The 26,528-nt window shown below is 39.2% G+C and overlaps 2 protein-coding genes across 6 annotated transcripts in view; both read left to right on the plus strand.

Moving 5' to 3' along the window:
* The window catches only part of MUC2 (mucin 2, oligomeric mucus/gel-forming), a 76,580-nt gene extending 72,039 nt beyond the window's left edge, over nt 1–4,541 (plus strand). The window contains 6 exon segments of the mRNA XM_072038383.1: nt 167–289; nt 751–849; nt 1,322–1,450; nt 2,176–2,215; nt 2,496–2,625; nt 4,049–4,541. Coding sequence (XP_071894484.1) covers nt 167–289; nt 751–849; nt 1,322–1,450; nt 2,176–2,215; nt 2,496–2,625; nt 4,049–4,277 — 750 coding nt within the window. The 3' untranslated portion in view covers nt 4,278–4,541.
* Nucleotides 4,542–10,964: 6,423 nt separating this feature from the next.
* LOC101797179 (mucin-5B) overlaps nt 10,965–26,528 on the plus strand; it is a 45,680-nt gene continuing 30,116 nt past the window's right edge. For 2 of the 5 annotated variants that reach the window (XM_038180388.2, XM_072038508.1), the window contains exons 1-14: nt 10,965–11,140; nt 11,356–11,518; nt 13,383–13,582; nt 15,265–15,520; nt 16,953–17,067; nt 18,445–18,532; nt 20,058–20,191; nt 20,571–20,796; nt 21,584–21,709; nt 22,545–22,662; nt 23,908–24,046; nt 24,627–24,728; nt 25,821–25,890; nt 26,146–26,283. In XM_038180388.2, coding sequence (XP_038036316.2) covers nt 13,501–13,582; nt 15,265–15,520; nt 16,953–17,067; nt 18,445–18,532; nt 20,058–20,191; nt 20,571–20,796; nt 21,584–21,709; nt 22,545–22,662; nt 23,908–24,046; nt 24,627–24,728; nt 25,821–25,890; nt 26,146–26,283 — 1,594 coding nt within the window. In that variant the 5' untranslated portion in view covers nt 10,965–11,140; nt 11,356–11,518; nt 13,383–13,500. Of the gene's footprint in view, nt 11,141–11,355; nt 11,519–11,634; nt 13,583–15,264; nt 15,521–15,570; nt 15,762–16,952; nt 17,081–18,444; nt 18,533–20,057; nt 20,192–20,570; nt 20,797–21,583; nt 21,710–22,544; nt 22,663–23,907; nt 24,047–24,626; nt 24,729–25,820; nt 25,891–26,145; nt 26,284–26,528 lie in introns of those variants that run through there. The other 3 variants (XM_005024514.6, XM_038180390.2, XM_038180391.2) reach the window with 3 other exon arrangements.

Below are 26,528 nucleotides of genomic sequence, written 5' to 3' on the forward strand. Positions count from 1 at the left end.
CAATATTGATGATGATGTCATAAACAGCTAGCTAAATAGCTATCCAGTAGTGTTTATGATGGATTCCTATTCCATTGTTTGGTCAAAAGGCTTTTGGGAATTAAGTAATGTCTGTCACACATAATATCTCATTAATACATGAACCTTTGTTTCTTTAAATTTATAGCCTAATTCCTCAGTCTTTGTTGATAAGTGTCAGAATTGCTTCTGCACTAACGAAGTTAATGTCAGCACTCAACTGAATGTCATCTCCTGTGAACACGTTCCATGTGACACATATTGTGAACCTGTAAGTGACAAACTTAAACAAATAAACAAAACTAAAATACACATGTACATGAAAAATACTGTGATCAATTTGTTGCATAACTGAAGGATAGGGAGCAGAAATCCAGAATCCAACTCTGGCTTGGAAACTGACTGTCCTTGAGCAATCTGTTTTATGTAGCTTGGCAATGTAGTCAACAGTATTCAGTTCATGTTGGTAGGATTAGCTAACAAATTTCTGTAGAGCACTTAGTGGAATGATATTTAGTTATTAGGTATATTTATTACAGTGCTTTAATTGATTCTATCTATAGCCTAAGTTTATTACTTGCATTCTGTGGAGTCAGTGATATTCAGGCACAGAAAAGCAAAATTCTAGAGTACACTTCTAAGCATAATCAATTCACAGGGTAGTATGTTTTCACTTATTTCTCCTCAATGCATCTATCAGAGCTCTCATTTTTATTTCATTTTAATATCTAGGGATATGAACGGCAATCAGTGGAAGGTGAATGTTGTGGAAAATGTGTGCAGACTAAGTGTATTATACATGCATCACAGAGTTCCAACCTCATATTGAGTGTAAGTATGTTCTACATCTTACATCTCTACCAAATCTGTAAACTTCCCCATTTCAGAGTGAACATCCCTTTGGCAGAGATAAGGCTTAGTGTAACTTTGTGAGCTTTTCTATATTATTTACATGTAATTTCTGTGTACTGAAGAATGCTAGAAAAGCCTGCATATGAAACAACTTTATTGCCCCTATTTAGCTTTCCCTAGGTAAAATCCATTGGTATGAATGACTGTTAATATAGCTAATGTGCTCTAAATGCTTTAGAGGGTTTCTCTTCCAAGGGAAATCTCATGGACAACTGAAGATTCTCTCCACTTGTGACATACTGCAATACACACAAAAATCAGTATTGAAAATGGCTGCTAACCTAAAAATAATTGAGTGGGAAACAATACAAAAGTCGTCGTCAGAAGACAGGAAAATTTCTGCCTGAGCTCCCTTCAGCTTTTCTTATTACATTTTGTATTTCACTTGCAGCCTGGAGAGTTTGTAAAAGATCCTTATGACAACTGCACCATTTATAGTTGTACAAGACTCCAAAACCAGCTTATCTCTTCCACATCTGAGATTACCTGTCCAGCGTTCAGTGCAGAGAGCTGTAAATCTGTAAGTGGAAAACTCACCCTCTACTTAATGTATAAATTAGTTCAGTCTAGTGCAGCCACCTAACTAGCAACAAAAGTTACATTCAACTTTGATGATTGTTCTCCAAATTTTCTCTGTCCCAAGGGCACAGGTTTTCACTGCATCCATGTACAAACCTACACAGTGTATAAAACAAGGTACCTGGCTTACAGTTTGAAGCCTATTGCTGGCATCTCTCAGTAGCCAAAAAAAAAATGGTCAGCATTGAAATAAAAGTCCTTGCTGATTGCTTTGTGTGGGGTCCTGTCTGAAAAAGAGCCATGTTTTCTTGAATATCACAGCTGTTCAGACAGTAGGCTGCCAATAACACTATGCACCATTCAAATATAGAAGTCCCTGATAAAAATGTTTTTCTGGGACTGTTTTTGAGTTAGAAATGCATGATGATAACTGTAGATTTCCTTTAAATCATAATCTGTTTCCATGGTTGTCTGTAAATAGGTCAGAGGTTGGACTCGATGATCTTGAGGTCTCTTCCAACCTAGAAATTCTGTGATTCTGTGATTCTGTAAATTGATAGATTTCAAGTCTGGTATAGACAATTATGTCTGTTTATTCAGATGCTAGAATTTTAGCTACTAATTTCTAGCCAATAAGGAATTTATCTCCTCAGTTATTTGCCTAAAAGCCTCTTTAATTCAGGGAATGAAAATAATACTATTTTCCTGTCTTTTTTGTTCTTTTAGGGAACTATTACATTCTTACCTAACGGTTGTTGCAAAACTTGTAAGTATGTCAGCATACCTGAACCAAGAAAACAGAAGTAATTTTCTTCTTATATTAGCCCATATAATGGAGGCTGATATGTTACTATTTGAATAGATACTCTTGTCTTTATGTTTGTTATTCCAAGTATTCAGTGCCCAAACTCTCTGGGAAAGTTTAAACTGAAGCTGAAATACCACTTAAGACAATTTTTCAGCACACTAGCTAAGCCAAATGTGCTGAACCGCAGGGAACTTATGGAGCTATTTCACTGAATGTATGCTCTGACCTTTCCCCTTAGGTGTACCTCTGGATAGTCCCACACCGTGCTCTGTCCGTGAAAGAGAAGACTTTATTGTCTATAAGAACTGCCGTTCTGTGGAGAGAGTTGTCATGACTGAATGTGAAGGAACATGCGGAACTTTCTCACTGTAAGTAAACTGATTGGACAATGAGATTTGAATTCTGTCACTGACATTATTTGTATAAAAGGAACAACACATAGGTAGATTAGAGAATGTTAGACCTGAAACTATCAGCTCTCAAACTCATGGGTACAAAATCATGGACAAGTGAAGAGCTGATTAATTTTAATGCAAAGCAGAAAAGGGTATTGGATTGCATTGAGATTTAGCCAGATATGATAAGGTTTGTTCATTCATTAAGAGATGGCTTGTCTGTCATTTTTGTCAGACCATCTTGGACAGAAGTCATCACAAGAGAACGTGGATTATTTCTTGTAATGTGAATGAGCCCAGAGAGCAGCCAAACCTGATGTTCATAAGTTGAAAAGTGGTTCTCAAGAATTAACATATAAGATTAAATACACATCTGTCTTTTAAAGGAAGTTTCAAACATGAATGACTGTTAATACAGTAACGAAGTGAGAAAACAAATGCCTTATGGGTGGTGTTACTAGCTATAAGAAAGTGGCTGGTGTGACACCTGGTACTAAGCTATTAAAACACATTAAAAAATATATAATTCTAACTTCCCAAAGTAAATGTTATTTGCTGCCTATCACTGAATATACCACAGGGCACCTTACATGGGATTAACCTCATCTTTAGTTTAAGATTAAACCCCAGTTAGTCAGAGGGATTATTAGTATTTTGAAATATCTCATAGTCTTACTGTCCTGCTGTGGCTGCCTCTGTACACAAACATAAGAAAAAGATGGCTCTTGACACAATTTATAGGCTGATACTGACAGGTTCTGCAGGTTAGGAGTGATATTTGGGAACCTAATGAACACAAGGTTGCAGAAAAACTGCTTTATTGTGAGCTAGCAACAGAAGGAGCTGCTGGTTCATCTTCCTGTTAACTTGGGTTTGGAATACACACTGTGATTTATTTGATACAAGTGTAGCTCTTGTAGCCTGTTGATTGATGTGATGCCATCGTAGATGGCATTGTAACCACATATCTATGTAGTTTTCTTACTCAGCTCAGAGCTGCATCTGCATTTAATTGTTTGGTCTGGGGTATTTATCATTCATCATTCTTTGATCTGGTGTATTTAACATCCACCAGTGCTGGGATGATGAGAGGAATACAAGGAATCCGAGCTCCTAGAACTTAATGTGTTTTGTTTTTTTTTTTTTTAGTAGGATCTTGATTCTTTTTATTTATTTTTTTCTTAACCAGAAAATCTCAGCTAAATGGAATGAATTTTAAAAGCATATTGTTAAAACAACTGCTCTGTCAGATGAACTCAGCACTATTCACTAGCTTTAATATGGCTTTTCTAGATATTATACCAAACTCCTCACAGAGTTCTATACTTAACTTTACTCTTTCCTATGTACACCGGCTTCTAGCACAAAGTAATGTTGCCTTTCTCCACCTTAACAGATATTCTGTTGAGGCCAATTCTTTGGAGCACAGCTGTTCCTGCTGCAGGGAAACAAAAACTAGCACGAGGGAAGTGGAACTGAAATGCCCATCTGGGCGCTCAATTCAACATAAGTATGTATATGTGGAAAGCTGCAGCTGCCAGGACACTCATTGCAACATCCCACAATCCAGTGAGCCTCTGAGCCTAGAAGAAAATAACGAGAGCACTAGCACTCCAACCGCATAAGAAGCCATCAGTTTAACAACAAAATGAAAGCGAAGAAACCTAACTGCATTTAAAGGGACTATGCACTGCTCTCATCTTCCTTGACTACTTTTAAACTTTGCTTTTCCCAGTTAATATATTCTATGTGTTCTCTGACTATTTTTAACAGTGTTCTATTTATTTGTGTACAAAAGTACAGTGAACTTTCTCCTAAGTGCATAGCCCTCTAGATTGTTTAATAATCAGCTTATTTTCTCTGAATGATTAAAAGTGCATTTCAAACAACATGGGGTTTGTGTTTATTCATGTGCTATCTAGATGAGCCTGAATTTTAAAAGAGAAGGATTTTTTTTTTCAAGTTATAGGAAGTGAGTTGATGTATTTCCCAAATATTTGGGGTATTTCTTTATAGCTCCCAAAAAAATGAAATATTAGAAGGTTCTGTCTGGAGGAGCCAACATGTAAGGTGGGGCAAAAAATTTATTCCGCCTTCCAGAGCAAAGCTGAAGGTGAATAATGCATTATAAAATGATTCAGATAACTCTGAGAAACTTTCACTCTAGTTCAGCACCAGGTCTCATTTTAGTAGGGCTGTGTGTGAGTTAGAACAGTCTCAGTTCATCACTGTTATGTCTTTTCACTAAGTAGTCCATCAGCTGTGAGGATATGAAGTTTATTCACATTGTTTGAACTCTGAGGGATGTATAGCCAGTGTATATATCCCTCAGATATATGCTAGATGTATAGCATATACATCTCATATACATGTATACTAGATTTATAGCTATAGTAGGAGGTCTTCAAATTTCAAGCTTCACAAAAAAGATGTCCATATCTAAACTAGTAGTCCTAGTTTTTTTCTACAGGAAATTGAGTGCAATGGCTCTTTTCAACATTCATTCAACTCATGCCAAAGGAGATTAGCTGAATTGTATTCCAAAGTGCCTGTTTATCTGATGTTGCTGCAAAGGTAGTTGAAGATTAGCTGAGAGATGGACAGTTCTCTTGAAGATACCTGAAGTACAATTAGAGTAACACACGCTTGCTGCTGTGTGCAGAAATTGTATTTGGCATTATTTTTGCTTCTGTTAATGAACAGTAATTGTCTTACCCTTCTGAGGGTAAGAATGTGTTGCAGCTTAAAAGGCAGAGACTAGCAGGGATGTACAGAATATGAAACATCAGAAATTTGGCATCTTCAAAATACTGCCTTTAGAGAGCTAATTTCTGTGGTGGGGGAAAGACAGCTGATCTATGAAGAAAATTTTAGTCACTTTATGTATCAAGTTCCAGCGCAATGGAAGCCTGGTTTCTACTTCAATATGTGGATCTAAGGATTTCTCTAGGTACAGTGTGAGATGTGAATGAGACTTTTCTCCTGGAGCATTTACCAGGTCAGTCTCTCTGGTGGTTTCGTTGTTATATAAGAACCTCTGTGCTGACAACCATACTTTTCCTTGAGTTGTTTTTAAAGACCACTTGTTTTAAAATCTGTTGGTCATTAGCTGTCTTTAAGATTTTCATTTTTGCGGTTAAATTTGGCTGGAATCACTTCTGGAGACAAGCAGATACATGGTGTGATCAATTTTGCCTTGTTTCCTATGAAAAGGATAAAAAAAATCCATCATTAGTGGCTTTTTGATGCACACTATATTTACACTAAAGACTAAAATGTCCCTGACTTCATTTTTTTCATTTTTGTTTTGTAGTCTGCATGGGCTCTTTCTGTCCCTCCTAGTGACATGCAAACTACTTGAAAATACAGAAGTTAAAAGATCCTGTGTAGTTAGTAACGCTGCAAATTTTGTTTTTGCCACTATAGGGCAGTCTAAGGCTAAGAATGCAAAATTACTTCGGAGACCAAAAAAAAAAAAAAAAAAAAAAGGCACCTGAAAAGCCATCTGCCTACAAAAGAGAATTTATACTTTGCCAGGTACAGTTTTACCTCTGAGAACAGTGAATGTTGCTATTTCCTCAGACACTTGCATGCTTTCAGTAAGAATTTAAGAATTAAAAGAAGTTCTTCTGATGGGAGTTGACACGCATGCAAAGCATGGTGTTCCTTACAGTGCTCTGGATTATAGCAGCCCCTTCAGTTTTTCTGCTGGGTCAGTGCTGTCAGTGCTGCCTATAAGCAGGCTGGTTCCCAAGCAGGCACTGCCAGAGATTTCTTACAAATGTTTGGCAGTTCCAGGTCAAACTGTACGTGTCAAACCTCCACCCTTTTCTGCACATTTAGTCCCCTCAGAACTTTACATACCTGTGTTTCCATTGGGAGTGGGTAACAAAATTAAATTTTGAACAGTCTGAACTTTTTTCTAGCAGATAAATCCTCAAATAGCCTCTCAGTCTAAAAAAAAAAAAAAAAAAAAAAAAAAGCACTTCATTTCTGTATCCCTTCAAAGAGAGCAAAGAGAGCAGTAGTGGTGGCAATGAGCAGCACTTTCACTCTTTCCCACAACATTCTTGAAAGCAAATGGAGACCTGTCCTGTCTGAGCCCATGAAGCATTTGGTTTCTTACACAACAACTGTTGTGTCTGCATGAGCGCAGTCTTATTTGGAAAACCCAGGAGAGTAACTGAGAAATCTCTCACAAGGCTCTGTAAGCCATTTCGGGGCTGCAGAAAAGATGGTGAAATCTTCTGATCCCATTGCTTCCCAGCCAAGACCTAAAGAGGTGTTGACAACTTCACAAAAAGTATTGGTGCTGTAGGAGAATGGGCTGTCCTCCAGGAATTTCACAGTCCCCTAGGGCCCAACAAGAAGGAAACAGTAGCAAGAGCTCCAGCAGAGTTCAGCAGGGTGGCAGGTTGGCTGGAACTTGCTCACGTCTCCATACCTGAGTCCTGTGTTCCCTTCCTAGACTTTCTGACTGTATCCGAAGTACAGGTTGGAGCTACAATTTACCTGTAGCAATGCCTTGGTTGCTGGAGGCTGGGATTTTGCGTTCCTTCCTCAGATGGAGGCTCCTCCAAGGTAATCAGAAGCTTGAAAAAATCCTTTCCAGGCAGCTGTTGTCTTAAAGCGTGCTCCTCACAGCATAGACCCAGTGTAGGAGACCACCACTGAACGCTGGAGAAAACCTGAGCGGGTTGCCTACAGCTCAGATAGGGTGCCATTGCCACACTAGTAAAGAGAACTGAGGACCTCCACAGCTCCTAAAAGAAAAGCTCATTGCCCATTTGCTTTGTAGACTGTTTGGGGCTGGGGCAGGGGTTTACACAGACGTATTCCCTGAAATGCACCCTGAGTCTTCCTTACAGTAAGTTACATGCTTCCCTAGAAGCATGGTGATTGCAGTGTGTACCTTGTTTGTGGAAGTGTATGGGTTTTGTTACTAGTTGTAGTCTTCCCTGGGATATCTTGAATACCAGACAGTTTCTTCCTAACTATTTGGAGAGGTACTGGAAACTTGGTGCTGTTCACATGGCTCTACAGTAATATAGTAAGAACTTTCATCTGGAGTTAAAAATGAGTTCTCGGAAGATTTCCAGATAAAGTGAACACAGCTGCTTTATGAACCATTTTACTGTACGACTGTTTCTAGAACACCACAGGCAAAAAGGCATATGCTTGTTAGCAGTATGGAAAAAGTCACTTCTGATAATCTGAGGTGAGGTGGATGGGATTCAGAATGAGGGGGAAAAGCTCCATGCACACCAAGAACAACCTTCCACAAAAGAATACAAGATAGGGATTTCTGATCCGGTAGTTATCTTGTTTAATGCTGTAATTCCATATTACGACATTATCATTTTTTGCTGTAGGAGAAGGGCAAGATAGAATTTTCCTTATGTTTACCATTGGACTGTACTCTGCTAAACCACACTTCACTGAACTAAGCACATGCAACTCTGCACATAAGTCCCAATCAAAGGATTTCAGCAAAGGCAAAGCCCTGAGTAAATAATCATGTAGTTATGGTGTTTGTTGTACACTGTTTGAACTTGTGTAACAGAGCAAACCCAGATACTGTGAAAAGAGAGGAAGCAGAAATAGACTGAAAAACTCAAAAATCACAGGAAGAGAAATTATTGTGAACTTTATGTCTGACAAAAGCTGAAATTTATTTAAATAACTGTAGCTTTGATATACAATTTCTTGTATTTCATCTCTCAGCAGCAGCTTTGGGTGGTGGAGATATTTTAATGGAGAACAAGTTCTTCTAGTTAAGCAGCCCTTTTCTTAAGCCAAATTTACTAAATTAACTCAATCTTTTCAGGTTACTGTAAGCCTCTGTGCTTTTAAGTGTCAGCCTCACAGATTAACTTCCAATTGGGCTATATAAGTCATATTCCCATCCCTAATGTAGAAAGTCATTATACTTTTTTTTTTTATATGTTTGTTTGTTTGTTTTGTTTTGTTGTTTTTGTTTTCATTACCCTTATATAATCTTGTGTGTTTAAATTGGACTTTTTTAATGGTTCAGTTTTTCAGCATTGATATGTAAATATGCTTGAATTCCTTTCACAAACTTGTCTCTAGAATGATGAAAAACATCACATGTATTTTTTTTCCTTATTCCAAGACTTTGAGAAAACTCAGAAAACATAGTAGAACTCTATGTATTTTTGATATTGCTTCAGTGCAACAGCTTCCATTTCAGAATGCACTTCTGCTGCAGCCTGATTTAAAGACAGAAAATACTGTGTGTCTCTTTTGCTATGCTTTTGGCTAGCCTCCTCTCCACATTTGACAAAGAACTGGGTTCTCCCAGCTGCTACGAAGCTTCCTTAGTTCCAGGAAATCACAGATCTTCCAGTGCGAAGCAATTCCCCTTCAACACAAATGATTTCTGTAGGTTTCAGTTTAAGCTAAGGAAGGGTCTATAGCCTTTAAAATGTTCTGTAATTTCTTTATATACTTCATGTATGCACATTTATATAAAACACTAGTAGACAAAGGGTAACTTTTAAGAATCATCCTGGAAATTTATTCCTGGTTATATTATATGATATGTTTGGCAGATAAAACCTCCTCATTTGCTTTGAAGGGTGAGAAGAAGGATGCAGATGCTAATCTTCACTTGGAGAAGCAGCAATACAGCCAAACCATACCAAAGCAGTTAATCTCTGCCTTTCTTTTGGTTTGTAGTAACTTTCAGTCATTGTGGAAGTGGTTACTGCATGTATAACTTCATGTAATTTCAGGGTTATACAAACATCAGTTCATATTTTTCCCCAAATGGGCCTGGAGCTCTCTTTGTTCTGCTACACCATGTTTTCCATCAGGAAGGCTGTTTAAAAAAAAAAAAATCTTTAAGGTAGAGAAAGCCCAAGGGCCCAGCCCCCTGGTGAGATGGCTTTCTGTGCAGTGAGTCTTTCTGAAGTGAGGAAGTGCCAATGGGTCAATGAGACCTGTGTGCACAAACACCAATCAGCCGTGTCATTACTCCTTGTATGTGGATTTTGAAAGATCTACATCTTCTTGAAAACACACACACACAAAAAAAGAACAAGTGAACTGATTCCTTGCAAATGGGAGTAACTGATGCCTCTGATTAGTTCAGGAAAGGTCAAGGAACCCTATGGCAAGATGAGATGTTAAGGAGCTTTATGTTTGTTCTAAGGCAAAAATGTAAGAAAACATCCAACGATCTCCTATCAAAATTAAAATATCGAAGACATTCTTCATGTATTTTAATAGGCAATTAATGACAGAGACCCAGTCCCTGTTCTTCTTCTGCCTGCTACAGACCACCTTACGCTGCCAGTCATTTCAAACTGTGTGGTGGATGCAAACCTGATGGACCAAACAAATCTTTGAAATAAATTTCCTAAATTCAATTGGATTATACCAATAAAAACATAATCCATGTTGAATTCTGGCAATTAAGTGTGTAATACAGTGTTGTAACTGTCAGTTAGGTAAAATATTTTGCCAAATTAATTTCAGATGTTATCACATGGAATATCAGTGCAAAAGGGCTTTCTATCAATTCCTAAGTAATTGTTTTCCAGCTAACTTCACCTTCTTAATGAAGTAAACAGCATTTCTGTAGTTATTATCTAGGCAGTGCTGGTAAAACACAATTTCATTGTGGCTACACATTGTAAGATATAGTAGTGTTACTTTTGCCTGAAAGGAAGGGGAATATTAGAGGATTTCCAGGCAGAACCCTACCAGTTCAGTACCAGTGAACCTGGGATTCAGTACAGTAATTGGGTGTGAAATGGTATTAATCCCCAAGATGCCCACAGTTTGAGTGCCTCTTTACCAAGTTTGTATCAAAAAATATGGGTTGTGAGTCACTGGTGTATTACGTTACCTTCATGACGGTTTATCTCCAGTGAGTCAGTGGCGATAAAGAAGTTGAGTTAATATTTACCAATTGTATTTACTAAAATCACATACCCTTTAATGGCAAATGATCCATGAAATGGGCTGTAAAGGGGCCAAGAGGAATTGTTCTTTTTGATAGTACAGCTGCAGCAGAGTGAAGGCCTCTTGAGCTAGAGGGCCCAATAAAGGGAAGAGTTATTAATCCTGGTGTGTCACTCTAGGGGGATTAATTATATCTTGTATACCTGTCATAGCAGTAATTCAGTAGTAATGGATCAATGTATTCACAAAGTACCTGTTGGACTGAATTTCCTTAAAAAAAAAAAATAATAATAAAAAAAAGCTGCCATATATTCCTTCTGAAACCCTCAGTGTTGCCACACTTGACTATAAAGACTTAATTTGAATGCAAATATCCTCCACATGTCAGTTGCCCTGAAATCATTGCAAGGGAGTAGGGTATCCAATGCTTTCCAACGAGTGTAGCCCACATTCTCAGCAGAGAAGCCAGAAGCAGTAGCCCTGGTTAGTCACTAGCAGGATCTCTGCTCCTGGAGAAATGGGAAAGCAGCAGCAAAGGTGACGGAGCAGACAAGCAGAGGTAAGTAAATGGTGCAGAGCAGGAGGACTAGGTCTGCTGTGTCGCTCAGCAGCAAGAAAAGGGCTCATGTCCTCTCAGCAGACGATTCCAGATGGCTGATGTTACTTTCTGTGCTGAATGCAGCAGAAATGAACGGCAATGCAATGAGTTATTTTGTTTTATTCTGTCTGTCCCTTGGACACAATTCTAATGTGTGCCGTTAATGTTCCTCCCAGGACCATATGTGCTGACTGAAGCTTCCAGGGGGAAATCGTGCTTTAGCTCATCCTGCACACTCTGGCATGCCCCTGAACCCCGTGTAGGAGATAAGGGCTGAGAGTTGTGGTAGTAAGTCTCGCTGTGTCCTTGTGGACCACTCCAATCTGAAGGCTATCATCGGTGAGTATTTCATATGTTGTTCCTGTCCCTTTCTTGCTACCCATGGGGGACAAAGCGATTTTGTTCTAGGGTCAGGAATTAGATCACTGGGTTCTTGTTCTTCTTTCTGCTCTCAGATCAATGTGAATGAACTGTTCGCCTTGATTGTCTGAGTCGGAATTGGAAAGGAAGAGGACAGCAATTATAAAAATAAAAAGGACTATATCTCAACAGAGTTCTGCCCTTGGATTTTGAAACTAGCCTTGATTTGAGAAAACTAATAGGTTTCAGCTTTCCACCATTAGCCTTAACAACACTCCTTTCTATGTCAGTGGCTGTGGGCTACTACCCTATGTGCTTTTCCTCCTTGGTTTCAAAATCCTTTGCCACACCTGCAATTATCACTGTTCTGTAGTCTGAATGAGGAGGCCCCATCAATCAGAAGTTCAACCTGAAAGTTACTATGAGAGTCTGCTGACTTTGAGGGTTACTACTGCACTGTGTAGGATTTCAGGTCATCCTGGTATCTATAAGGTCCTATTGTCACTGTTTGTGTTATCTACTAGGTATTCTGCAGTCTTATGTTATAACTGTTTGGGTGGAGAAGAGTGGGGAAATATGCATTGTGATTAAAAGGAAAAGAAGCAGATATCTATTGCTTCCTGCACCAGTGCCATACAGCCTGTCAGTTTGTCCCCCAGCCAAAATGGCAGGGCTTCAAGAACAGACTTTACCTTCCAATAGTGCCCTGCCTCAAGTATGACTGACAATGGAATTAATGGGGCACAGGCAGTGGGAAAGGGGTAACATGAACTCATGTTTCATGTGCTGCACAATGCTCTTGCCTGCCGGTGCAGGGCTTTCTTAAGAGCAGCGGCAGCCACAAATCACCTGGCAGATGTTTGCACCTACACCTTTGTAAGCCACTTAGAAAGTGGCTCAGAAACATCTAAGAAGAACAGCTGAAACAATCAGGGGGCCAGCTTTAGGATACTTAACTCTGCATATGCCAGGAAGCTTGGTAAAGCAGTGAGCAAGATGTAGTCCTCAAGGCTGGCTCATTGTCTGCCAACCAGATAAAAGGGCATCGGTCTTCCCCAGCAAGTCTGTGGACTACCTTGGCCTGAGGACTTGCAACAAGAGTGAAACCTGAATGCACTTCAAGCCACATTTCTGCTCGCTTTCTGTTGGGAATCATTCTGGTATTAATTTATTCCCAAAGGGGCATGGAGCAGCTGAATGTGTGGGAACAGCTGTTACACATGTTTGCCTGATTTGCCTGGGGTGGGTGAGGGGCTTCCTCTTTGACAGAAGTTATTTCCCCACTGCACGGACAAGTTGAAGGTCAGCTTGTGCCAACACAGCAGGTAAATCTCTAAAGAAGACCCTGAAATCACCAACATCAAACACCTGTGATGGCATATCTAAGAACTGTCCTACAGTAGGACATAGGTTAGAGCATGACTGAGCTCCCTGGATTTTTGATGGTTATGACTCTTTATAAGCATATGTTATATTTGATCTTATGATATTTTTTGCTTGACCATTCAGAAAAAAACATCAAGCCAGCAGAGGCAACAAACATTTCTCCTTGAGCTGGGGGACTGTGCTGATGTGCAAACCAGAGAAAAACTGTAAAAAGAGGGCAACAATTGGTTGTTACTAATCAGATGCTATGAAAATGAAAAGTGATTTTCACTAAAGAAAAGGAAACAGTGTAGGGAGGGAAATACATATTTTAAAAAAAAAGGGGCTAAGAAAATGACAGCTCTCCATCCCCACATAAAGGAGAGAAGTAGATAATTGTCTTTTCCGAAAGACAGAACGTTGTTGGGTGCTAAACATGAACAACTGAAAGAAAAATGAATGAAGCTCCACCTTTCAGGGACCCTGCCATCAATGTTTTGTTCTCACGCCAAATTCCTGGACTATAAAAATCTGCCTATAAGCCAAGAAAAACACACTTCCCTGGAAGGATTTTCAAGTTACCGCTCCATGGCAAGATGGAAATAAAAAAGGGGAGGTCATTTTGGATCTTCTGCCTAATTTGGAGTTGTTGCAAGGGCAAAGAACCAGTTCAGATAGGTAAGAAAAAAAATCTAAGATTATTTGCTTGCATATTGATCTCCATAAGTGACAACTAGAGTTATCAAATGAAAACATATAACATATTCACAAGAGCTGTGGATGTGCCAGAAACTAATATTTTGCTTTTTCATCTTTTATTTAAGCCATGTAAGTTTTACTGTTGTTCTGTTGTTTTTTGTTGTTTTTTCCCACCACTGTGTAGTTTATCAATTGCTTTACGTTTTAAGCAACTCATGTTAGAAAGCAGACTCTCTGCATGCAGTTTGCATCAAAAAAAAAAAAAAAAAGTGTCACCCTTTTTTACACATTATGTTGACACGCTTGTTCTATTAAAAATGTATGCAAAATGTCTGCTAAGCTTGATTGACCAGTATGAAATACTGCATTAGGAGTAACCACACTTCTGTGGTCTCTTGCACCGTTACCTCCTGTCTGGTTCTGAATGTCTTATACTTTTCCTAATCACTTAATATACAAACAATTGATGTGACTGTTATTGCTGCACTAGTAATTCTAGAAATCAACTCCCAAGAAGAAACTAAACTTTCTAATTTTCCTTCATTGTGTAAAACTGTGCTAAATTACCCCATTCCACTTTCCTATTCCACTCACAGTGCTGCAAACACCTATATAAATTACAATCCCTTTAAACAACTGTTTTTTGTGAGAATGCTTTGGCAATTGAGTTTCTGTTGAGTTTTTGGCACTTGAGTTTTCTTGTTTTTAACAAGATTAGATTTCTTTTCTGTGCTCCCCTGCTGTTTCTTAGGTATGAATATCTCATAACATTTTAGAGTTCACTGAGTATACTAATAACTGATTTTGATCTATGAAGGAAGTTGCCATGTTGTAATTCCTAAATGTGATGCATTAATAGTGCAAACAAATTTGCTCATTTTTGCTTACCATTCTTTCATGTGGCCCAGAAGAGATGACAAAATCATAATGTAACAAGCATGTCTTATTTAATTCAAGGTGTAGATTTCTTTGGTTCACGTTGGCTTTATGCATCTCAGTGGTGTGAAAACTACTTTCTAAAGTGATGTCTTTAATGCACTTAAAGTATCTAGCAACACTATTGACAGAAGTACAACTCAGCTCCAAGACACAAGTTTGTTTGAGATGAAAAGTAAGTAGTTCTGAGCTGACTGCTGAAGTTGGTGGCAGCCTCAGCTGTGGCTACCATTTTGCTGAAAAGCCTGGTGGCCTCTGGAAAGATCTCCAGGACAAAACTCTTGTCTGTGTTAAGGGGTAGGAGTTCCAAGGCAGAAATAACATTTAGGCAGCCAGGATGGGATTGCCCTCACTCCACTTTAGATATCTAGAATGTAGATTTATGTCTCTATCTAAGGAGACACCTCTCAGCAACCTTTGTAGACAACAGAAAGAAACAGGCAGCCTTGAAGCAGGTTTCATCTCCCTCCTAGCTAGATATCTAAGATAGGGAAGCTAAGTCTCTTCTGCTTCATTCTGTTAACTTCAAAGGAGCCGGGGTTTGTCTGATCAATTGGAGGTTTCTCTGAAATGGATTTCTAATGAAATTGCGATGAATCTCATTCCTACAAGCTGGTATCTTCCAGGGGGTTTACATTTTTGCATTCAAAAAATCTCTAATATTTTTCAACAAAAACCTCATGCAAGGTGACTCATTAACCTCCCTCCTCTGAATCTTTCTTTAGTCCATGTCTCTACTGTTGGAAGGAGTGAATGTGCCACCTGGGGCAATTTCCACTTTCATACGTTTGACCATGTTAAGTTCACTTTTCCTGGAACCTGCACGTATGTCTTTGCTTCTCACTGCAATGACAGCTACCAGGACTTTAACATCCAAATCAGGCGCAATGACAAAAATAGTCACCTTATCTACTTCACGGTCACCATTGATGGGGTGATCCTAGAGGTGAAGGAGACTGGCATCACAGTGAATGGAAACCAGTAAGTAATGACTGTATGGCTGTTTTCTTGTGTTGTCATTTTATTGCTAGGTGTTAGCAATCAGGGGTCTGTCTAGAAAGGAGTCCCACCATGTGGAGGTGCAAACAGCTGCATACGATCTGTTCATAGCACGTTGAAGATGGTATTGTGAAGAGTCCATCTTGTAGTGGTGCAGATGGCAAGAAGCATGTGAACTACACTTCCCAGGGTTCAACAGCAGTGCCGTAAGAAAAGGCAACGTGTATGTAACAAAACGTAAGGTGTAGGTTTCCTTAATGTTGCTTCTGTTTGGTGGGATTGAGGATGAAATCAACACTTTATTGAACTGATTTTGTAGTAACTCAGTATTTTTTTTCTCAAAACATTATTTCTGTGACACTAACCTTAGTGTTGTTGCTATTCAGAAACAGATCATCCTTTTAGAAAAAGTTTGCTGTTTCCAGATGGATTCGTCTAGAAATGGCACTCCTTTGCAGATCACAGCTTGCATTGGGGTCTTCTATGCAAAGCCCAGAATTTTCAAAGTCATAATCCATGCCTTTAATTCCAGCGTGAAATAAACCTGAAAGCAAAGTGCAAGCAGAAGGTTAAAAATACTCCATGAATAAACACTCATGTGCAATGGTAATGAAAGCTGGGTGTATTTATAAGGGCAAACTTCATGACAAGTGCAGTGTTCTGCTCCCAGCATATAGGTATGAAGGGCTGAGGCAGGTTTTATCTCTGAGAAGAACACTCACAATCTTGTTGGAGAGAAAAATCACAAACATTATGGGCTGTCTTCTATTGATAGCCATCCATAAACAGCCAAATACATAATAACATAACTCAGATGTATCTCCTAAATCAAAGGACAAGAAATCTTCCATTTTGAAACTATTTTCTGATTTATATATTTTGTTTGTTTGTTGGGTGGAGGGGGGAAGTTAGGAAAGTGAATAATAATAGCCTTAGTTAAATCAAAAATTAACATGTCTCTGAGTCACATCAGTACATTGGAAGCAGAACAGACCAAAATGCATTTGTGACTTCAAAATACCAAGGAAAATACTGGAGAGATTATGATAACCTGTGGTATCCTCAAATGGGGAGCGATATCCCAGTATTGTGATCTTGCTCCTTATAATGCTTTGAATTAGGGCCTCAGTTCATGTAAACAAGCAGTGCTGCATTGGTATACGTAGAGTGGTGAACTTGCTATTGACATGCTCATAACCAAAATACATTGTGTTGTGGATTAAGATTATTAGAATGTCACAGTGGACAAGGTGATAGACCTAAATTAATGCATTAATGAGGATGAAGGCTGACCTTGAAAAGAATATCTCCATGACTTATATGCCTCCTTTTGACTCTAGTTCTTCTATATTTCTGAGAGGGTTTTATTTATTTATTTTCCAATGCTATCTGTTTTGTTCCCTCTAATTTCCAGGATCCCCATGCCCTTCAGCTTGAAGAGCATCCTGATTGAGGACACCTGTGCTTACTTCCAAGTCACTTCCAAGCTGGGTCTGACACTCAAGTGGAACTGGGCTGACACTCTCCTAGTATGAACAGCCAGTTAGTTGTTTTTCTCTTGGTGAACCTCATCAATGACGAAAAGCAGAGCTGGATGCAGGCATCGTGTTGAATACTGAGGGGTGGCAGAGGGGGGAGGTATCACTGTGTCCATAAACTGATGGGGACATACCACACTAGTTAATTGTTTCATGGGGCAGGGCAGTAGAGTTGCAACACCCAGGCCTCCCTAAGCAATTTTACGTGACAAAAGCTGCCACTGTTAACCCTGGAGATAGCATCTCTATAGTTATCTGCTTCCTGCATGGGGCGCTGGCAGATACACAGCTAGTGCCCCCAGCTCTGACTTGCTAGTTACCCTCTTTCTCAATTCACATCACGTGTGGGAAACTAATCGGTGTGGTCAGTGCAGACCTTGGCCTCTCTCATTCCAGGGCATTGCTGTGGGGGAGTTTCCCTCTATACATTCACCCCAAAATACCTTCTGCAGTGGTAGTGTATTTACGCTTTTGGGTGTGAGCATTTATCCTCCATAATCAGGACTGAGAGTAAATAAATGGAAGTTCTATGTCATGTTTAGTAGGCCAAAGAGACAGAAAGAGGGTAGAAGGTGAACACAGAGGGGAAAAAAGATCAGGAAGCAATCAAGCTGTAATTTAAATACTGATTTAATGAAGTATTTGCTTCCCCCTCCCTCTGTACTAGTCAATACCTGAAGTATTACAGGCATCACCTGTGCAGCAGACACAGTTTTAGCGTGACATGCCTGTAGAAAGCACTGCCTTTTGTAAGTGGACCTGAGTCATGCCACTGTTACCCTCCAAGCAAGTAGGAATGATTAAGTTCAATAGTTCTATCTAGCAAGGCTGTAATGTGTTAACCTGGCTCTCTGTTGCCTCTGTGTATGGGCAGAACAAGTTATGCTGGGCAGACCCACCCATAGCAATGTTATGAAGTTTTCCATTTAGCCTATGAACTAGAGAGAGAGAGAGAGAGAGAGAGAGAGAGAGAGAGAGAGAGAAAAAAAAAGATACTGCTCAAAGCTGCCCGGAAGCTGATTTTTCACATCTTCCAGCATCAGGGCACAGTTAGCTGCCCAGTACTCTCTACTGGGAGACCCTGGTCCAAGGATTAGTCCAGTATTCAGAACACTGCAGTTAGCTGTTTAATAGGTAGTAGGAATGTCAATTGTTGGAAAATCATCATCTCATCTGAATTCAGCCTGTCTGCCAGTAGGTTTCATGGCGGGTTTGTAACTGAAAAGGGGACTTCTGAAAACAGGTAATAAAAAAAAAAAAAAGCATTTCTGCCAGTGTGCTTTTTTATAGTGAACCATCTGGTAATATGCTGCTGTTGGGGGAAAAAGCCTTTAAACTCTGTGTTTCCTCTCTGCTTTTGTTTCTTAGCTGGACCTGGAAGAAACATATAAAGAGAAAATATGTGGTCTCTGTGGGAACTATGATGGCAATAAGAAGAATGATCTGATTTTGGATGGTAGGCCATGAATGCAGTGTGTTCCACAGAGAACAGGAGTGTGTTAATATATGGCATGAAACTTGAATTTTGTTTCCTCTGAGTGGGGTTACAGTTTTCCTGACAGATGCCCTGAAATACCCCAACGTTTCTATAGATGGGAGGTGCAACGTAAGAAGTTGTGGGATGATTTGAGATCCTCTGCTGCTTGCAAACTTGCAAGTCTCTCAAACCTCATCAACCCAGTTTAATTGCCCAGTTGTCATGTAGCAACATTGCCAGGTTTCCAACTGATAGTACCAAACTTTAAGGAACTTGTAGTCTCAAATGAGCCATGACTGCATTTTCTGTCCTTCCATTTTCATCATTATACAGTTGGGTATCAAGTGTGATTAGTTTTGGCTCTGAAATGAAATGACAGTGCCATGGCTGACCCAGACAGATTTCACTGAGCATCTTTACAGAAACCGTGGTGCCATCCACTGACACCTTCAAATATTGCACTGGGCTGGAAAGGCCAGCACAGCAAACAGATGAGGCTACCATCCTGCAGCATGGTGTGTGAGTGGAAAGAAAGCTGCATCCCAGGGTACTAAATGCAGGACTAAAGCCAAAACTGTAATACCATCCCTTCATGTAATACCTAGACTTTTTAGGTCACCAGAAAAATACTGTCATCTACCTCAGCCCTTCAGAAGGAACTGTGAGATTTGATTAAATATACCAGTCGTAGTGGTAGATTTGGAGCTCATTGTCGTACTTGATATTAAGCTTTTTTGGGCACATCTTAGTCATGTTTCTTCCCTTTACTTCACAGCTGCAATCTGTAAAACCTAGAGCCAGTTCAAAATTTTCTGAGGTAACTGTTTTCTGTTGCAAAGCGTTGCTCTGAGAAAAGCAAGGCTCTTCCTTTATGTTTCTGGTTCCACTGGAACCAATATCCACTGGAATCCAGTATTTCTGGTTGAAATATTTATATTTCAAACTTCTGTTTGTCAGAAAAGTTTCACAGATCTAGGATCTATCTGGTAATGCCTTGGTCAAGTGTACCCCTATAACTAGTGTAATACATATATTGTGTGCCTGTCTTCTCATCTTGTCTATCCTTTGAAAAGTAGTAAGTTCACGGATGATTATGAGCATATGCACCTAAGCCTGCACTTTAGGATGTGATAGTAGAATGAAAACTAAACTGTATGGCAATTACACATGCAAATACAGAATTCTGTAAGTCCAAATGCACCCATAAAAAAATGAACTCTGAAAGTTATGACATGCAAGAGAAAGGTCAATAATCTCATGTGATTATTACTGCCCAGACTGCCAGCAGTTCTTGATACAAGCATGCAAAATTCCTGATTCTAGCCCAGCAGATATTATGCCAGGCTGTTATTTCTTATATTATGATTGCTGTGGTTAAGCTGAGGCATTCAGTAAAGACCATACTTTGGACCTTACAGCCCAAAAATGAAGTGCATATTTATAGCAAAATGGCTGATCTAAATGATTGCAGGCAGTCGCTCAGATGCATCTGGGGATTTTGCAGGATATCAAATGCACCCAAGGCAGTTTGGGAACTTTCACAAAGTTGAGGATCCATCTGAAAAGTGTGCTGATGTGAGTCCAGATGACCATACTGGAAGGCATCCTAGGAGGGAAGATGACAGATGCAGTAAATATGTAAGTATGTGTGGCTAAGGAGTATAAACCCTCCTGAACTACAGCCCTGAAGTGACTGTATGAAACAAGGGCTATTTACAGAGCATGCAGTGAACTGATTTTGTCAGGAGTCCACCATGAATCTTGGCAAAATGTTATTGTATAGTTGAAAGAATATCCTATTTGTAATGTTAATGAAAGAGGTCGTGGGAAAATACACAATTTTATGATAGCTTCCAGTCCAAGAAAAAAACATAACAGAAGATCAGACCTATGTGGCCTCTGGAGTTCCATGAACTTGTGTCATTAGGATGCACATCCAAAAACCTGAAAGTTGGTAAAATGTCAATTATTTCTTTTCTTTTCTTCTTCCTCCTTTTTTTTTTTTTTCCCCCCTCAGAAAAAAATGTGCAAGAAACTTCTCTCTCATTTTGGAAACTGCCCCAAAGTGGTTGCTTTTGATGATTATGTAGCTACCTGCACTGAGGATATGTGCAGCTGCATGGTTAATTCTTCTCACACCGATTTGGTTTCCAGCTGTATATGCAGCACTTTAAACCAATACTCTCGGGACTGTGTCCTCAGCAAGGGAGACCCAGGGGAATGGAGAACCAAAGAACTTTGCTGTAAGTAACTACTCCTCTGGAGATCTCTTTCAGGTTAGACATATATGTACAAACCCTGATCCCAGCAGAGCAAAGATAGGAACTCTGTTAACTACAGTGAATTAATAGGCACTGGAACAGGCTGCCCAGGGAGGTGGTGGAGTCACCATCCCTGGAAGTCTTCAAAAGACGTTTAGATGTAGAGCTTAGGGATATGGTTTAGTGGGGACTGTTAGTGTTAGGTTAGAGGTTGGACTCGATGATCTTGAGGTCTCTTCCAACCTAGAAATTCTGTGATTCTGTAATCTGTAGAAGTACTTTTGACAGAAACATTGTTAATGGAAAAGCTAGAAATTTAACTTGATTTTACTTCTTAATTAGAACTTATATTAGGATATCTTCCCCCTCCTTATGGCTTTTTTTTTCCAGTTATTTGAATTTTACCATGCACAGTTAATTTATAATTAACCTTGTTTTAATTTTTTATGTCTAGTCCAAAGAAGTCACTGAGAAGTTTAACACATTTGTTCTTAAATGGTCCTCAACTCAGTAGCTGCAGGTACTGGGCAGGAAATCACCATAAATTTAGGGGGAAGGCTACTGGTAGTTCTTCCAAACAGCTGCTGTGAATTGGGATAGAAGACTAATGCCAGAATGACTGATGTTTGAGGCAAAAATAAGTTATTACAATATGATAGAGAATTCCCCAACCAAGATATGGGGGAAAGGAGGAAGGAGTTGGGCAGCAATGCAAAGATTTTAGAGCACTTATAACAGTAACATACCATATTTTCATTTGGTCTTGCAGATCAGGAATGCCCAAACAACATGGAATACATGGAATGTGGAAATTCCTGTGCAGATACTTGTGCTGACCCAGAAAGAAGCAAGATTTGCAAAACCCCATGTACAGATGGCTGTTTCTGTCCTGCTGGTAAAACATCTGCTTCTTCCTATTGGTCTCACACATCAAGGGACAAAGAGGGATATTGTTCCTTTTCAGTTAGTGGCAATTTTTTTTCTTTATGATTTTACACTAAAAGCAGTGAACAAACTGTTTCTTCTAGCATAATTAAGCAACTTCCATCTTGGAAGAGTCAGATCTCTAAAGATCCAAGATCATAACACTGAAGAAGGGGAGAGAAAGAATGTTTTCCTGCAGACTAGGCAGAAAAGAAAAACAAAAGTACAGATGTAGAAAAGGGAAAGAGGTTCTCTAGACAGTAGAAATGCAGCTGAGGATGTCTGGTGAGATACCTCCCTATTACAAGTGTAGGTGTATATCTAGCCTATGGGATGATAGCTATGACTGTAGGTTAAGTCACATGTAAAATAAATGCATTGGCAGGTACATGCTTGAGCAGTTTTGCACATGCAGAATTTGAGTTCTGATTTGCTAGATGCACTATTAGAAATGGATGAAAACTAGCTCATATGTTTACAGTCTGGCATTTAACAATCCTGCTCAAGGTGTAGGATTAGGGTAACATGTAGAGATACTCTTTTGCTTTTGTATTGCTGTGTTGCTTTTATTTGAGGTCTAGTAAAAAAATGCTTCTCATCAATTAACACCTGAGAGGGCCTGGTGTGTTGTTTTCATGTTTTCATTAAAATATACCCCAATCATTTACAGAAATGCTGAATCCTCCAGAGTTGTTTTTTTTGTTTTGTTTTGTTTTGTTTGTTTTTTTTTTGCTTATTCTGATCTTCCTTCATGGTGTTTCCCAGACTCACCTGAGGAATATTAACTAGCCAATATGTCTGAACAGGAACCATCCTTGATGACCTCGGTGGCAAAAAATGTGTCCCCAGAGACAGCTGCCCCTGTATGTTTCAAGGCAAAGTCTACCCATCTGGAGGGACTTACTCTACTCCTTGCCAAAACTGGTACTGTTATGAACTTGATTGCAGTAACAAGGAAGAGGCAATTATTGCAAAGCATTGATGACTTTCATTCTGTTCCTTTCTCCTTTTTGCTGTTCCTAATGTCTTAAGGAATTATGACACCAATACAAAAACTGAGGTCTGAATTGCAACAGCCTTCAGAAAAACTTTGAGGCAGCCCTCAACCTCACATAGCTATCACCTTACCTTAGAATTGCCAGCAAGTATTGAGCCCAAGTTACTATAATGCAGAAAAATGAGATTATTTGCTGGTTAGTTTAAAAGCATTGGCCACTGAAGTGGAGCAGAGGGTCGTACCATGTTAATGAGTAATTTTCAAGCGATCTCTAGATCTATAAAGGGCTGTTCCAAGGCTTGGATCTCAAAACTCATGATTCTTGAAAATTATTTGGCAAAATTTGTACCTTGAACCCATATCTACTCTGCAATAGTGAAATGTGATAAGACCTTGGGTATGTTCTTTTCAGAAGAGATATTTCTTATTCTGATATCTATCCAGTAAATGAACGATTCTATGTGTTTTTGTGTTTCTGAAATACAGTACATTTTCTTAACCTTAGGAATAACCTTTTCTGTAGGGAGCAGTGGATTACACTGTGGTGCATGGTTGGGTAGAGCAGATATTCTGCAAACCCCTTTGGATCAAGTATTTTCTACGTTGTCCTCAAATGCAGGAAATACTCTTCAAAACCTGCAGTTTTGAGGAAATGACCTTGATGGGCTTTGGGTGATTCCCATATAGCAACATCCTTGCTTACTCTTCAGAAAGCCCAAGCTGACGTGGCCTGGCTGTTCTCCCCTTGTGTTCACAACTCTAAGAACTGACAAAGCTCATTAACTCAGGTCCTCCACAGTAAGCTGCTGAGAAGTCACATCAGCGACTCACTGAATGGTTGCATCAATAACATAAAATGTTGCAAGATCCTGCTCAAAGAGATTCTTCATTTTAAAAAGTTAAGAAACTAATTCAGGACCTGGAATATTTCTTGACCAACTCAGTGTCTCTGAGGGATTTAGTTTAAAGCTGAGTGCAGCTAACTCCAATCAATAGGCATTCAACTTTTATACTCAAAGGGCATAGTACAGAATCTTCCTCCTGCTTGAATTTAATAAGCAGATGAATAACAAACAGCTAATAAGACAGAGGTTCCAATCAGATACAGATCTCAGTCTTTGCTCCTTTAAAGTATATTTATTCTAATTACTCCTTTTTTGGATTTTGTATAGTACTTGCAAAGGAGGCCACTGGAGCTGTGTCTCTCTGCCATGTTCTGGAAGTTGCAATATAGATGGAGGATTCCATATAACTACGTTTGATAATAAGAGGTTCAATTTTCATGGTAACTGCCATTATGTCTTAGCTAAGGTATGAACAATCTCCCATTTCACTCCTGAGTCTCTAGACAAGCATGAAGCATTAAGCTGTGCTGGAGCTTGATATAACTTCGTTTGATTAAATGACCTCAATCCAACAAAGCACTTCAACACATGCTTAATCTTAAATCATGTAAATTTTTCCATTTGCAATGGACTGCAAGTCAACTGTGATGTTAAGCATCAAGCTTTTGCAACTTCAACACGGTTTTACATCTTTTTTTATAGTGAATTCATTTTCTTATTCGATTTATTAGTGTAGATTAAAGCATTCTTCTGAAGCTTTCTTCATGTGACTGTCAAAAGTAAGTGGATGAGATGATTACTTCACAAAGATTGACTGCCATGTGACTGCAAATACATGATCTGCACAGGTTGATGGCAAAAAAAAAATGAGGGAAAGGCAGTGATCATTCTTGGTTTTGGAAATGAAATAAAACTGCAGTTAGAGATTAAATGCACCACTTCTTTTGTTATTACATTTTAGCCTTTCAGAGACACGTTTTTTCCCTTCTAGCTCCCTTCCTATAGCATGCTAACAGTATCTGCACATTCCTTTCACCTCTTTTCAGAACACTGATGACACATTTGTGGTGATTGGAGAGATCGTTCAGTGTGGGACATCAAAGACAATGACTTGCTTAAAGAATGTAATAGTCACACTAGGAAGAACTGTAAGTAACTTGCCTTAGCTAGTGACACACAATCTGTCACTTTTATTTAGGTTCAAAGATGGGGTTTCTCTAATACTGTGGACTCATTTGGATCAGTTGCAGTCCTGACACTGCAGGATTAATATCAGCAGATGATATCGTGCATGTGTTTATTAGTTTTGTTCTACAAGAGTTATTTACTTTCCACTCCTTTTGGATTCTGTTCTCTTCATTTTATTTAGAGGCAGATGGTTCAAAATTATCTTTGTTGTGGCTTCCTGTCTTTTCAGTGACTTTAAAGTTTTTAATTTCTTTATTTTTGATAGATGTACATGTATGTTTCTGTAAGAGTCTTGTATTTTTATAGCAGCATTAAGTCCTGAGGTTTTCCCTAATGCAATGAGTGAAGTAGTAGAATTTTCCAAATGAAGGCCTGAGATTTCTCCTACTGAATATTATGCCATGATTCAAACTGAATTCAATGGAAACAGACTTAGAATAAACCTGTGTATATTTAGGAGTCCAAAAATAGTATCCCTAAGGCCTGGATTCATTATGTCTAAATGATATTTAATTAGTGTAGTCCTAGCCGGGTTAGGAGACTCAGCATCTTAACCTCCTTCTGTAGTCAGCAAAGGAAGATAGGGATCTTCAAAGGACAAGTCAGTCTGCCTAATACATGAGGCGGCTTCTGGAGGTGTCTCTGCCCATGGGAGGAGTCACGTGTATGTCTATGAGTGGTAGAGCCATGTCTCTATGAGGGAGTTTGAGTCAGGTAGCTCTCATTTTGGGTATGTTACATTTTCAGTGAGATGGATCTGAACCTACATGAAACATCTTGAGTGCAGTTCTCCAAAAGATAACTAACCTCTTAAGTAAGCAAGAGGACTTAGTCAAGGTTGTTGTCCATGGAGATGTTTTTTTGGTTTGTTACGGAGTACAGATTTGTTCTGTGGCACTGTATGGTATCCAGACACTGAGTTATATTGAACTCATAGGTAATCATGTTCTGAAGACATAACTTGTTAATGTTTATGGAAATTTGTGAGGCTGTGTTGTCTGTCTTGTGCCATATGCATTCATTACTATGGGCTTTTTGCTTTTTCCCTTCAGACAATAAAAATATGTTCCTGTGGAAATATCTACATGAACAATTTCATTGTGAAGCTGCCAGTAAGCAAAGGTAAATGTCTTCTTCACATCGTTCTCAGACTAGCCTGCATCTGTTTAAAGACAGATTCCTGCTCCTTTCTCTGAAGAGCCAGACCGTGCCCCTTGTCAGATACCTTTGACCTAGGTGGATACAAGGTCTGGGAGTCTCTGGGGATTCCGGTGTGCACACAATGCACTGGTAAAAGGGAATTCCTGTTTACTGAGCTTTATAAAGATTTGCAGGTACATACATACATTTTCATTTCTCTTTTTTTCTCCTTTTTAGATGGCATCACCATCTTCAGACCTTCTACATTTTTTATCAAAATCTTGAGCTCAGTTGGAGTACAGATTCGAGTGCAAATGAAACCTGTGATGCAGCTCTCCATAATGGTTGATCATTCTTATCAGAATCGCACATCTGGTAGGACATATCACATTCTTTCAGTTTGCTCTTAGACAAGCAGCTACAACTTGATTTATCAGTTTAAGCGAATAAATTATTTCATTTTATATTGGCTTTGGTGTGTTAGAACCTTTGATTAAATCTATAGCCTTCCTGGAACAAAGGATTGGCCAAAGCCTTCAATTTGCTGCAGAAAGTAAGATAAGCTATGTGATATTCAGTGTGTGCAGATCTTTTAGACTCTATCTGTAAAAGCAGACCAT

The sequence above is a fragment of the Anas platyrhynchos genome, chromosome 5 (assembly GCF_047663525.1).
Source record: "Anas platyrhynchos isolate ZD024472 breed Pekin duck chromosome 5, IASCAAS_PekinDuck_T2T, whole genome shotgun sequence".
NCBI lineage: Eukaryota > Metazoa > Chordata > Aves > Anseriformes > Anatidae > Anas > Anas platyrhynchos.